At 42.7% G+C, this 14494-nt stretch overlaps 1 protein-coding gene across 1 annotated transcript in view; it reads right to left on the bottom strand.

Moving 5' to 3' along the window:
- Positions 1-14494, bottom strand: part of ITPKA (inositol-trisphosphate 3-kinase A) — a gene marked incomplete at its 5' end in the record, with an annotated part of 37521 nt that overhangs the window by 4087 nt on the left and 18940 nt on the right. The window contains 6 exons of the mRNA XM_017741613.1: positions 1-280; positions 1181-1252; positions 2329-2430; positions 7483-7687; positions 9281-9494; positions 11649-11745. Of these exons, the coding sequence (XP_017597102.1) occupies positions 77-280; positions 1181-1252; positions 2329-2430; positions 7483-7687; positions 9281-9494; positions 11649-11745 (894 nt within the window). The remainder of the gene's footprint in view (positions 281-1180; positions 1253-2328; positions 2431-7482; positions 7688-9280; positions 9495-11648; positions 11746-14494) is intronic.

Below are 14494 nucleotides of genomic sequence, written 5' to 3'. Positions count from 1 at the left end.
TCCTGCTGAGTTTTCTTCTGCTTCAGTAAAGCAGAAAGTTACAGAGAAGCCCTGCAAGTTTTTTGCCTTTCTCAACTCATCTTTCAGTGATGCTTTCCAAGATGCCAATCAAATTGTCCAATCCCAACAAGTACCCATCCTCCCTGTTGCCTTCTTGCCAGGGGATCCTGTGATCCAGTGTCTGCCCATCAGGAAGAAGGGTAGTCTTTCCAAAGTCGATCAGCCACACATTAGCATTCCCACTGCCATCATGTACAAAAAGTAGTGAACTTCCTACGACCTGGAACACAGATTGAGACAGTGTGGTTAAAAATACACCTTCAGCCCTCCCCCATCACTTAACACTTCCTGCTAAGAAGATGATCTCCTCAGCTCACCTGTGACCCAACAGACTTTTGGGCTGCACTTATACACTGATGATTTACATGCCCCATTTGCACAACCATATCAATCAGTAAGGTATAAATGGGCGTGTAGATAAGAAATGGGACTCAATAAAAAACAGGAAGAAAAGTAATTCTTCATCTTCCTTAGCATCAGGTCTCAATTTGAACAATTCAGCAAAGGCCAGTAACTCCTTTCAAAGACAGATCATGACCCCTAATTAACAAAAATATCTCTATTGATAAGGCAACATCAACAAGGCAAAATAAAATGTCTAATCTCAAAATCTTGAGCTGTTAACAAGCAGAAGTTACAATGCTAATGATGCCTTCTGCACAGCAAAGCACACAGAGAACATGCACAGCAGAATTAAATGGTATTTCAACATAAATCCCTTATAACTAACACAGCCTTCATTGTCAAACTACAACTGAATGCTACTGTACTGCTACTGTACCAAATGCAAGCTTCCATGTTACCATTCCCCTGTAAATATTCCATTGGAGCATATCAAGATTAGAGAAACCACAGGAAACTGGTACTAATAAACTATTCCATGAAGTGACCCAGAGCTGTAAGTGCTGGGATGTCATAAAGATAGGAGGATTTACTATTCCTCAACTAGTTTAATCTTCTGTATCACTGTGACACAGGCTTTGTGGTGTCTGTGTTGTCAACATGCATTAGCTTCCTTCTACAAACCACCTTCTACTCATACAGCAGGCTGTTCCGAAGTACACGTGAATGACCAAACAAAGAAGCAAAGCACCTCCACAGCTTAACACTCCCTGCTCACCTCATGTCGCTTGAAGAAGTCTGAGGATTCAAGAATGACATTAATTTCCTGCAGACGCTTGAGGTATTTTTTCTGGAGGAAGAAGAAAAAAAAAACCCAAACCAACCCATAAACATTTCATTGAAAACTGAATAAAGATAATCTGTTTACAAGACTCAATATAATGAAGAGACCATATTCATTTTAGGCTAGAGGTCCTTCAAAACAACAGGTTCATCATTTGAAAGTCAATCTGAAAATACATTTCAAGCTTTCATAGTGAATTAACAGACTGGAGTTCATCTGCTGCATGTGTTACACCAAGAATATTTATCTGCCTTGATTTGGATGTCATGAGGCTTTCTGCAATTTTTTTTTTTTCTTTTTAATAAAGAGAAAAAGTTTCAAGGAATTAAAAATCTTCCAGTTTCCCAAAGTGAAAAGAAAGAAACTGTGTTAGAAAAATAAGGAGCTCCAACCATGGTGGAGGCAGAGAGGAGATAAAAAGAATCAAGGCCTAATGTATAAAGCTCTAGTGCAGATTTTAATGCCGTCCTGAACTACCAAGCACACTCCTCCTGAAGTGCTAATCTGCCTTCATAATGGCTTCCACAGTGCAGCAAAACATTACAGCATCCTTTGAAGTTCCAAAGACAAGACATGTGTTATGCCATCTACCACATGCCAGCTGTGCTACCCATGAATTAGCAGACAGGAATTCCTCTTTGAGATAAGTTTCACACATGGGAGCACAGCTAGTCACCAATCTCACTTCCTGCCTCCACGCTCTGATTTTATCCTCTCCAGACTGAATTCCCAAATCACAAGTTTTCCTGCCAACACAATCCTTGCTTAGATATCACCCATCTAATGCATCTAACATCCATGGTTGAAGCTGATGGCAAGCCATAAGTTAGTTGGAATAGCATGCTGATAGCATGAGGCACTTGGAGTCAACTCATGTCAAGAGCTGACATGACTGGTCTCAGTCAACTTCTCCTCAGCAATCCACCAAGTCCCCAAATCCACCCCACCTCCTGAGAGCAACTGGAAGTCAAGACCACTTACTTCCTTGGTAGTCTAATTCATATTTCATGTACCAAAGAAAGCATGGACCTGAAACAAGCGCATTGGTCCAAGATCAGTGCACGTGAAGAGCTCAGACTCACCAGAATAGTTGTGTTGCCCTCAATGAATTCCACAAAAACCTGTAGAACTTGCTCCTGTGTCTTTGTCGTTTTGAAGTTTGTGTTACATGTTCCATCCGCCTTCTGCACAAAACCACACACAGACAGAGATTATTTATACTGCACCCATATCATTCCCCTCATCAGTCAATCCTCTTGAACCACCAGCAGCTCAGCCCTCGCTAACCAGATGAAAGCAAGTCGTTGAACCGGAAGAGAACAGATAAACCAAGCAAGAGAAGAGAAGAGACACAAAAGCTGATTGGATAACTTTAAATGGCACTGGCAGCTCATTTTCTGTTGAGTGCAAGTTTAAAAAAAACAATTCATGATATTACCAGCTTGCAGGAGGGTTTTCTCACGTCAGTGCTAGCAGTTCAGTGGGGCAAACCACAGAGACCTCTTTGGTTGTACTCTTGTCTAGCTAGTGAAACCCTGGCTGAGGGTGTAAGGGAACATTTCCAAAACCAATTTTACTAGTCCTTTTAGTTTGGGGGTTTCTTTTGGTTTGGGGGGGGGGGGGGGTTTGGTGGTGGTGGTGGTTTTTGTTGTTGTTTCTGTTTTTCAATGGGAAATCAAAGAATCACAGTTAGGATTCAGTTCCAAACATACCTTTGAACATACAATCTGTCCCAGAAGACACAGAACAGAAATCTGTTGCAGGCAGGAACAACTTGGGATTCACAGTGCTAGCAGTGACAAAGCAGGTGAGTGAATTTTGGCAAAGGACACGGTAGGCATGCTTGTTCCAAGTGTGTCCTGGAGAAATTCAGAGTACTTTTGTGCTAGCAGTAAGATTCAGTACAGAAGCACCCTGCTACTGAAAAAAATGAGTATTTTTATATGCTTCTGGAGCTACAAGTAAATAAGAGCAGTGCATGAATTGGAGGTATGTGTAAACATAGAATATATGAATATGCATGTCTCCAAGAGCATCCCTGTTGCTTCAAGAGACACAAACAGGAGATTTTATGATGTGCATGTAAAATACAGCAATTATTACAGTTGGTAACAAAAATCCACTAAAAGCCTGCAGGATTATCAAACTGTTTTCCTCTCCATTTTATCAGTCCAATCCTCTATTTTCATTACGAGTAAATCAGCAGGTTAATACAATATGTTCTCTCCTACATGTTAAATCACTGCACCAAAATGACAAATTCAGGTCCAGTCTCAGCAGGTGAAACACTATTTATTCCACAGCTGAACTTGGTTTCTAAAGTATACATGAAAAAAATTCAATAATGCTAAAACTCCAGAGTGCTCATGCAACAGAGCGCGCGTTATGCCAGATCAGTTCAGCAGGTAGGCAGTGAAAGTTAGAAGCCATCTGATTTGATGTGTGACAGTACTCAATAGCACACACAAATCTGGAACTTCATCTCGTACCTCTTCACTGGAGTAAGGTTGTTTTAAAAATAATTTCTCGCTATGCTGCGGACTGTAGAGCAAAGTCTGGAATAGCTGCTCAGTGTTCCCTTTCTAACCTTCTGTGTCTGGACAAACTAGTTGCTTGCTTCCCTGTGGTTGAGAAACACTTTTATGATTTGCTCCTTTCCAGTGGTTGGCAGAAAACATAATCACTGCCTGTCTTTACTTGCTGTAAACAATATCCAGATTTTGAATGGCACCATGCCAGTATTCTAAACCAGGGATCTGCAACAACTCTGGATGTAGTTGATCCTCAAGAAGCACTTGCCTGACTCACTCCTTGAAGTCACGCCTTTGCTAAAGACTCCGCATACGTTCCCGCACAGCAGGGCAGTCTGTCACACAGTGCAGCCTGTGGGCCGTTTGCAATACTTCTCATTAGATGTGACAGTGACACGGCTCACAGGAGGGCAGGTGTCACAGCTCCATAAAACAGTGCTATCTGTCTTAAACCATGGGGTCTTGCTCAGAGCCCTCTGCAGACTTCCCTTAAAGGGCTCTGAGTTAACTTAATGGATTCACAAAGATTTATGAATCAAATCTGATGTCCTCCTGGGAAAATAGCTATCCCTGATCTACAGCTAAAGAAATGGTACCAAAGGAAGAGTAACTTTTCAAACTGCACAGACATTCACTGTCAGAATGGGAAGACAGAAATCCCAACTCTGAGCCCCAGGCATCTCTGCTCTGCAAAACATTAGCTTAGTATTGTAGACAAAATATTTGTGATGCCTGGCCTTCAGACAGCCTCTGCCAGAGAGGAAATGTGCATTTGGAATCAGGCAGCCACAAGATACTGAGCAACAGGTTTCAACTGTAGGGACACCAAATGGTTCAAAATATTTTTGATAGGAGGAAAACTGACAAATCCCATAAATGAACTTGACTTGATTTCAGAGATCCAGAAGCAAGGCAAGGAAAAGAAATGGATCAACCTAAAGAGAACAGGTACCCCACTACTGAAGGAGTGCATATGGTGAATCAGATCTCATTTATCAGCAGCTGGTTCACAGAAGGGCTTATATGATTTCACTTTCTTTGCTTTCGCTTCTTATTCAAGCAGCCACAGGCCAAGAAAATTTCTGAATGACCACAGCCAACATACCTTATCAGCTAACTCCAGAAGTTACCAGCGCAGTTAGGGAGAACATCCCCTTATAACCATCAACCACTAGCTGGCACCACTGACTCTTACAGGCTTTCCTACCAAAATGGGGATCCCTGCAGAATGGCTTTGCTTTTCTGCAACAATACAGAACGGGATGCGCTGTTCACCTCCAGTGGAACAGTGTAGGGAGTACTGACTACCTGCATTGCCTGAACAATTCAGTTTCTGCCACCTTTTCTCCATTTAAAAAAATCATTTAAGAAAATGATACCTACATGCCTCACAGCACAGGGAGATAAAGGGAATGTGCTCCAAAGTACTTCCTGTGCTTAATCAAGGACTAAGTATTCATGTTTTGCACAGTTACAGCAGTGTCTCCACAGTGGGAAACACTACACAATCTGTGTGTCATACTGCTCCTACCTACCTCTGACAATCAACAAATCCACACAAGTACAAGCCAGGAAGTTTTTCTGAAGCTCCCCTGTGCTCCCTTATCTCAGTCACTCTCCAGGACTCAAATCTGTACATCTTCACTCACCAACGATCTTTCCAAGAACATACTTGAAAGGCCTCAAGATCATCTGGGTTTCTGATTCCATTACACAGAGGACCATACAAAGACCTAAGGTGTATAGGAATAAAACAAGTATCTTGATAACATCATTAGCTGGCTAAAGGGCAAGACAGGATCACATGTTTGGGCTGCACTGGAGACAGATCATCTACTCATCTACCACCCAGACAGTTCTTGCATGAGGGTGCCTGTGTCTAACAGCCAGGAGTGGGTGGCACAGCACACGGGGCCAGCACTGCATGAGCTGGAAGCCCCAGTTCCTGTATCACAGCAGAAGAATCTATGAATAAGGAAGAGAGAAGACACACAGGGAAGCAGAGAAGAAAGAAGTATTAAAACAGCCTCTGTTCATCAGCATCGCCCTCTTTTATCCCTTTCTTATTTCTATGTGCTTGAACTGTGAAATAGAAACAAAAGTAATCCAGGTTCTGGAGTGGTGCAGTTGACACACCAGAATGTGTGTCACCAGAATGTGTGTCATGGGATGCCATCCAGAAGGGCATGGGCAGGCTCAAATGTAGGCCGATGGAAATCTCATGCAGTTTAAGTGCAAGGTGCTGCACCTGGGGCAGGGCAACCCCCAGTATCAATCCAAGCTGGGGGATGAATAGATCAAGAGCAGCCCTGCCAAAAAGGACCTGGGAGTGCTGGTGGATAGGAGGCTGGACATGACCCAGCAATGTGTGCTCACAGCCCAGAAAGCCAGCTGTCTCCTGGGCTGTATCCGAAGCAGCGTGGCCAGCAGGGCAAGGGAAGGGGTTCTGCCCCTCTGCTCCTCTCTCATGGGACCCCCCCTTGGAGTGCTGCATCCAGCTCTTGGGTCCTCAGCACAGAAAGGACATGGACCTGTTGGAGTGTGTCCAGAGGAGGCCACCAAATTGATTAGAGGGATGGAAAACCTCTCCTATGAGGAAAGGCTGAGAGAATTGAGATTATTCAGCCTGGAAAAGAAAAGGCTTTGGGGTGACCTAATTGTGGTTTTCCAGTACCTGAAGGGAGCCTACAAGAAAGATGGAGAGGGATTTTTTACAAGAGCAGGTAGTGACAGGACAAGGGGTCCTTTCTAAGTGGGAGTAGGTTTAGATTAGGTATTAGAAAAAGATTCTTCACTGCAAGTGTGGTGAGGCACTGGAACAGGTTGCCCAGAGAAGTTGTGGGTGCCCTATCCCTGGAATTGTTCAAGACCAGGTTGGATGGAGCTCTGAGCAACCTGGTCTAGTGGAAGGTGCCCCTGCCCACAGCACAGGGGTTGGTACTACATGATCTTTAAGGTCCCTTCCAACCCAGGCCATTCTATGATTCTATAAAAGGTAAGTAAGTAATAAGTAGGAAAGAAAATTGCCCAGGTTCCACTGTGGCTTAAGGTAGTATCCTAGGAATGGTACAGGGGCACAAACTTATCCATCAAGAACAGCAGATGGACTTGGCTGATGGAGAAATTTCATTTTGTATTGTTCTGGCTTTATTCCAGCTCCATTCATACTGGATCTCATCATGTATTTAAAATGAAAAGTGGTTTCCTTGATCCCATGGGTATCTAAGCAAATGCTTTTAACATGCCTTGCCAATAAACATAACTGCAACAAAACCACTCCACTGTGATTCACTTGGAATAAATATGTATAGTTCCTGGATAAAAAAAGTAATTGCATGCAGAGAGGGAGTTAATACTTCTGTTCTGAATTCCTCCTGACAACAGTCTCATTTTCATTCTATCTGCACTGCGTACCTCCTTGAGTCCTTCCTGCAAGGTCTCTGGGATATAGACTTGATTCAAGTATGGCTGACGTATATTTGAAGCTTAAATTCATTGAAACTCTCTGTTACAATTACAATGAATGCTTTAAAACTACAATAGAGTGAACTCTGTGGTTTCAGTCAGTGCATTTTCACATAATCCTTTGGAAAAGCTGGAGACTGATGTGCACAAGCTTTTTGATTTAATTTTGATTAACTTTTGATTAATCAACACATCCAACAAAGTTCAGTCTCCAGGAACAGGCAGAGGTGAAACAATTACCTTAATCCCTTCAATCCTGAAGCCCAGGTTGGCACTAGAGCTGATGGTTTCTCTCCACTGCATGTACCGGGGTTTGGTGACAGCATGCTGGGCGTTCTCTTCAGCCGTGGGAGCAAGAGGATCCACTTCAATCATTTTCTTGTACATGTCCTTACGCAGCTTTGGCTTCTCTCGTGCCTTAGTCAACTCTTCCTCCAAATATGTTCTGCAAACATCACATCCCAACATGACCTTAAGGACTGCCCCGATATTTCTTTTTAGAGCTTACAAACCGGCCTCAAGAAACATCAACCAGGAAAGTAAGCCTTATCATTGCCCCAGTTTTGCACATGGGGAAACCAAAGTACACAGAGCAATGACTGTGCAGGCATATTTAGTGAAACAGCCCCAGGAACCAGGAATTGTAATTCACTTCTTGTTCTAACTATACCTTTACTTACTGTTACAACTTATTGTTATTTCCTGGTTATAGAATAGGAGAAAGCTGAATTCCCACCGTGCCATAAAATAGAACTGCGTTTTCAGACGACAGTTAGGAAAGATCACTTAACATGCAATCAAAAAAACAAATAGGGCTATTGAAGACTTACTGCATTCTCTCTCTTCAAAAAACTTGACATCAGTCATTGGTAATTTTTTTAGGCCTCAGAAAGTTTAAGTTTTACTTAATGCATCTCAGTGAAAGACAGAATCACTATTCATATAGAAAAAACTAAAGAGTAAAGCAGATTATCAGAGCAGTTCCAAACCAGAAGAGGTAACTAAGAACAGGAAGGTGAAGGGACACAAAACTTCCACATTTTGCTCTTGTCACTCAATCTGTTAAGCCAGCAGCCATTAGAAAGGCACTATCCATGTTCTCCACATTCCACTGGTTTTGTAAAGCTTGCTACTTTGTCAGGTGCCTGAATGTTACTTTCTTCATCATAGCGTAACAAACCAGGATGGTATTTAGGAGATGATGTCACTCACTGCCAGAATGTCACCTACTTTCAACAAAATGTGTACTGCTGCAAATCCTTTTCTTTCTTCTGAACATACCAGTGCTACATATTTCTAATTCATTTAAAATTTTGCATCTATTTGAAAAGGTGTATCTGCATTCCTGTAAGTAGAGTAACTGATTTATGACAATAACTCTTGAGCATCTGAGCTGACACCCAAAAGATTACTATGACAGCTCATACTTCTGTGTACTGTTACCTTACTCCAGGATCTCAACAGATCCCTATCTGGTTGTTATGCTTAGATAGTACTTTTGATGTTTTCATCTTCATCACAGACAATGAATGGAAAAGAAAGTGGGAATCTGGAGAACAAAATGATGGCAACACTTCAAGATGTCAGAGTAGGGAAAAAAACAGGTCAGTCCTGAGCAAATTGTCAACTCTTTACAGAAAAGATCAATACCAGTGAAGACTCATTCAAGCATTGGAAATGGGCTTTCACACTGCTATTCAGTCATTTACATTGGGAGATGGAAATTTTACTCTTTGTGAGGCCTTCTGAATCACTGCACACACAAGGATTCAATGAACTGGAGGTGAATAAATCATGACATTTTTTTCCCATGTATTATCAGGCCACTGCAGAGAAACTTTGTCTTAAATCACCCCTGAAAATTTCTTGATGTGGATAGTTTTTGAGCCTATAGATCAGTTAGTTTCCAGAATCCATGTACAATCTGGCAATAATGGGACATACTGCCCTCAGGTTGTCCAAGATGACTTGTGAGCAGGACCATATGTCCCCCCTCCTTCAAATGCAGGGAAAGCTCATTCTCTTTCATTCACCCCACCTGATCCCCATCTTGCAGTCCATCACACTTGGCCCTTCAAAATCAGTAAGCAAGTCATCCAGCTGGATGTAGCTCTCGCCATCTCTCTCCACCACACCATGGAAGCAAGGGACGCAGGAGCGTAGTGGGTCTTTCATCAGTCGCTCAAAACACTCCTTTTCATTCTCTGAGAAGCGTTTGAGAATCTTCCCACTATCAGCTGCCTTGAAACTCCCTAAAAAAAGAAAATCAAACATTTGCTGACAAGATTGACGTGCAAAAAAGAAAAACCCCTTCCCCCACCATTCCAGTTTCATCTATCTCAGTCTCATGGCAGCAGTTAAAGACTTCCCCTGAAGAGAAGAGATAGGTTGCTTTTCATAAAAAATAAAACATACAGGACAAACAGCTGTTAGCAGTTAAAGTCCGTTTGGATACATTCCCATGTCAGAATTTATAGCTTTAAGCAGTGCAGTTGCTTCAGGCCATTGGGCTGTTTGGGTTTTTTTTCCATGTTAATCTTTGCTAGGTTATTAAACAGTACTATACTTACTAAAATGCACAGGAAGAAGCCACGAACCAGAATTCATTAATCCTCTGACAGGCTATTTTAAAGCTGCATAACACTGCCAGTGCTGGCTTTGTCCTTAATCCTCACACAAGTTATATACACCTGCTGAGCGTGTCCGGACAGAGGCAGCACAGTCAATCAGTGATAGTTAAACAGCCAGAACAGGCCAGAAGCCAAGCACTGCCCTTTCCAACCACACACACACAGGCTGTGACTGCCTCTTTGTCTGCCTGCAGGTACTGCCTCTCCTCTGGAAACCTGCTAATCTGCTAATGCCCTGCAGGTACAGTCTGGAGGGTGATAGTGCTTTTTACAGCCCTGTGTCTGAATGGTATCTAGGACAAATGACACCTGCAGAGGCCACACAGTAATCAGACTCCACCTGCCCAGAGTTTCCAAATGCTCTCCTGTCTTGCAGCCTGCCGACAGCATCTGAGGAAAGTACACGTTTCATTCAGAGGTATCCTTTAGATCTATATGAAATAAATTGGGCACCAAAGTAGAAGCCTCACTCATCCTGGGGATAACACTCAACCTTTACCACAGCAGAATCCTTCAGCCATTGCCAACTGGTTCTCCTCTGACAAATCCTAGAACTGGCACGGCCTCGGCACAAGGGCAAGGCTGGTAACAGCCCAGGTTCTAGTTCAGAAAAACACTGTCGTATCAGAGAAGAACAGCTGCAGAAAGGATGGAGTAAACCCAACCACAGAAAACTACTAAAAGGAAACTGGAACAGTATCTCTCCTAATCAGCTTCTAGTAAACTCTTAACCCTCCTCTTCCACCCTACTACAGGAGTCTCCAGAAGGGTTATGATTACACGACCAGTGCATCGCTCCACACAGATGAAGCCAACTCCATACATCTGTGACAAAAACTGCATTAAGACTGGGTCATCTTGGCACTTTGATACAAATCAGACCCAACAACAACACTGTGCAAATTGCAGCTACTCAGTTTCGAGGGCTCAGTAAATTTCTCAGCACAGCTTTGAAGTGCACCGTATTAGTGCATTAGCATACACAGAGGTGGTTCACGCACTGCATTACAGCACGATGCAGCGTAGGTGCCTGCCCACATGTGTACTAATAAACCCCCACTAGCACCGCACAGGAATTACATGAAGCAGGAGAGACACAAACCTGATCGCTTCCCTTTGTTGTTTTTCTGCCTGATAAATGAAACTAAGCCTGCATCAGCCTGGTGTGCTACATCAGGAGTACACCTACCAATTTTTACAGACACAAAACTAGAATCAACCGAGCTGCTCCTTGCACTCATACAGTGAACAATGACAGATTCACAATGCAAACACCTGGTCAGCAAGGCAATTTTCATATTTGTTTTCCACCCAAGGACCTACATTCAGATGAGGAGTTTGGAGTGGTATTAGAAACACTGTCCTTCTCAGGGCTGAAGCACATACAGTCATGAACAGTAATCCTTCTCACTAGAGAACTAACTACTGGCTACTAAGTCAAGAAAAATTATCCCATACCACAACCAACAGCATCAGACAGATTAGGGCTTTAACTCCCCAATCTCTTGCTTCCCTAGGTATTTTACACATATCACCTTACAAGCCTGGCCCTTCTCCAGAGTCTGACCACTGCTTCCCTGCTCATCTCATTATTCAGGTATATTACTCCCACTTCCCTATCCACACCACAACCAAAATATGTTTTAGGTCACAGATTTATGTGATATTGTCTGCTTCCTTTTTACCTGAAGGAAGGAAGGAAACAGAGAAAGACTGTTCTCCTTGCTGCAGTCATCCTCACTCCAGAGACAAACACATTGAAGATCCCCCTCTCACCTGTATGCCCAGCCAGCTGCACCCATGAGTAGCGTTTCTTGAAGGGGCTGATGACTGGTAAGTTAACCATGGTTTTAATTGTATGCCATGCCTTTTTCTGGAAAAGAAAAGAAATCTTAAGTTGGGCAAAAGCTGAAATCCTGGCATGCCACAAATATGTTACATAGCTTCATGCACATTGAGTTGTTCCTCACTGATTTGTAAGTGCTCAAAGGTGGAACCACAAACCAAACATTATCATCATTGTTGGAAAAATATGCACACAAACCCAAGAATGGACAAATAAAGATAACACCCTGCCATACACAAGAAAGCTGCCTGTAAGAAAAAAAAAGTCAGACTGCACGTCACAGGCCTGTTCTTAGCCACACCTCGCCCTCTGTGTGTGAGTCACCCAGTATGTGGACAGCAGACGCTGAACGAACACACACATGCACACATACGCACATTTAAGTTTCCATGAGACATGCACATAAGCTGCCTGTCACTGTCAGCAACACTTCCTTTCCCAGGGAACTTCAGCATCACCTCGTGATTAACAGCTTTCCCTGAGTCAGCAGGTGAATCTTACTGGGATACATGCATAGAAAGCGCTTCTCTAGTTGGACACAGAGCTCACCCAAGTCCCTCAGCACCTCAGACAGCCTGCTGCAGAATCTACTCCAGGTCATGAATTTTCCTAATCCCTCCCCTCCTTCCCAATCCTGTTACTGTTTAACAAAGCTGGGCATTCCTCTGGCGACCTTTGAGTGCAGCTGCCTGGGTACCCCTGCAGGCAGACAGGGAAACAGAACAGCTGCTCACAAAGAGCAGCTGAGTGCTCTGTTGCAAAGACAGAAGGAAAAAAAAAGTAGAAAGTGAAAAAGTCTCATGCTCTGGAACTGAAAACCAGGTGGGAGAGAACCACAGCCCACCAGCGTTCATGTTACAGTTGGAGCGATCCCAAAGTGCCTTACAAAGAAGGAGAGCAGGCTCAGTTCTTCTATCACTAGAACACAATACCCTGCTGGAGAAGAAAAATGGAGCTGGATGATACTTATGCATGACAATTTAGTGCTGAGGGAGTTTTGTTGAGATCAAGTGTAGCTGGGGATTAGGCTGCATTTACAGAAGTGTTTATCAATGGCCCAACTGGAGTTCACCAAAATCAACAGGAGGCATTAATGTCACTGAAAACAAGTTTAAGTGCTTGCTCATCAACTGAAAAACACACATTCAAAACAACCGTGTCTTCTCTAGCAGGGATATTGATCTGGAGATTGGGGTGCTTAGGATACCTAATTTTTATTGTCTTCTACAGTCTAAGTGAAAAAGAGAAAATGTGAAATTGCAGGCAATAATACACAGGCAAAATGTTGCTCTCCAGATCACACTCTGACCTGGCCAGCTTCCCCGAATTTATTAACTTATACCACATTTCTTATAAGGTACCCTTCAGCAACACTGGTCATCATGTGAGGGCAAAAGCTTGCAGCGATCTTAGAATGTATCAAGAGGATATATGAACCCACAGACACAAGCAATTTCTTTTTTAAAGATTTGTCTTCACAAGAAAGCTTTAAGTTATGCTTCAAATTAAAATGGACATAACAATATAATTACCATATAAGCATACTTACTCTGAAATGAGGTTGCTTCTACCTATTTAACTTTGTTTTTTAATGGAGTTCAAGCTGAAATTAAGTCTTGGTCAGATATGTGCCCCATGCAGTGACAGTACTTTTGAAAACATACTATGCCAGTGAGAGGAAGCATCCAGAGAAAATCCTGGATGTTTGAGAATTCTGAAGACTCAGCCACACTTACCAGAACTCCACAGATGTTACTAGCTCTAGCTAAACTCCAATTTCATAACTAACTTCTGCAGGTTCATATGCTGTATTATTTGGATTTGATATTTCTTATTATTTGCCTTAAGCTGTTCCAAACTGCAGCCTTGCAGTGCTGAACAGTGACTTGTGTCTATTGCAGACTCAGCCGCTGTTCTGTGAGGATGAGAGAGACTCTTGTACACCACTTAAACATGTCTGTAGCCTCCTTCTGGAGGAAAGTGCAATGTAAATACTGTTTTTCAAGTAGCAAAGAAATTATTTTTGTATATTTATTTGTCAGATTTCACCGATAGCAGAAGCTCTTCAGTCTACTCTGCTGTTTCTACTTCAGAAGGACAGAGTCCCAAGTTATTTAAACAACAGTTGAAAATAAACATTGTTATGAAGTAAAATGACCTCTTTGAATGTAGCTCCTGCCAAAGATTTAGTTTTTTTAGGATTCCAGACCAGTTTTCAGGGCAACACTGCTTTTTCCCCATCCCTTAATCAGAAGTCAACATTGCTCCATAATTCTCCCATAAAGACCCCACATCATAATGTTCCACTCCTAACAAGCTGCATCCTGTCTCCCAGTGACTTGTCATACTGTTATATGCATCAGTAACGAGAAGCACAGATTCTCAACGAATGCACATCAACTGTCAATGCAACATCACACTCCAGTGGCTCTCCTACCTCCTACCTCCTCCCTCCCACCTAAAGCTAAGAAGCTGAAGCTTTTATTTGTATTGTGGGCGTGAAGGAGAGACAATGGGCCAAATTCAGCCCCAGCTCAAGTGGACTTTGGCCGCTTAGGTTACAGCTGCCCTGGATAAGTATGTTTAAGTTACTCATCCAATAAATAGACACCGACAATTTTTATTTACCTTTTTATTAAATTTTAAATAATCTCTTCACAAACCTTTCCTCCCCCTCAAAACAGGGAAAGCAGAAGGCTCAAACTAGGAGAGAAAGGACTGCCTTCTGACCCATCCTGTGGGGAGTGCTGCCATCAGCAGGGGGTCAGGAGTTTGA

The sequence above is a fragment of the Corvus brachyrhynchos genome, unplaced genomic scaffold (genome assembly GCF_000691975.1).
Source record: "Corvus brachyrhynchos isolate BGI_N302 unplaced genomic scaffold, ASM69197v1 scaffold115, whole genome shotgun sequence".
NCBI lineage: Eukaryota > Metazoa > Chordata > Aves > Passeriformes > Corvidae > Corvus > Corvus brachyrhynchos.
Note: the sequence above shows the minus strand (reverse complement) of the source record. Positions and strands in the feature narration are given on the sequence as shown.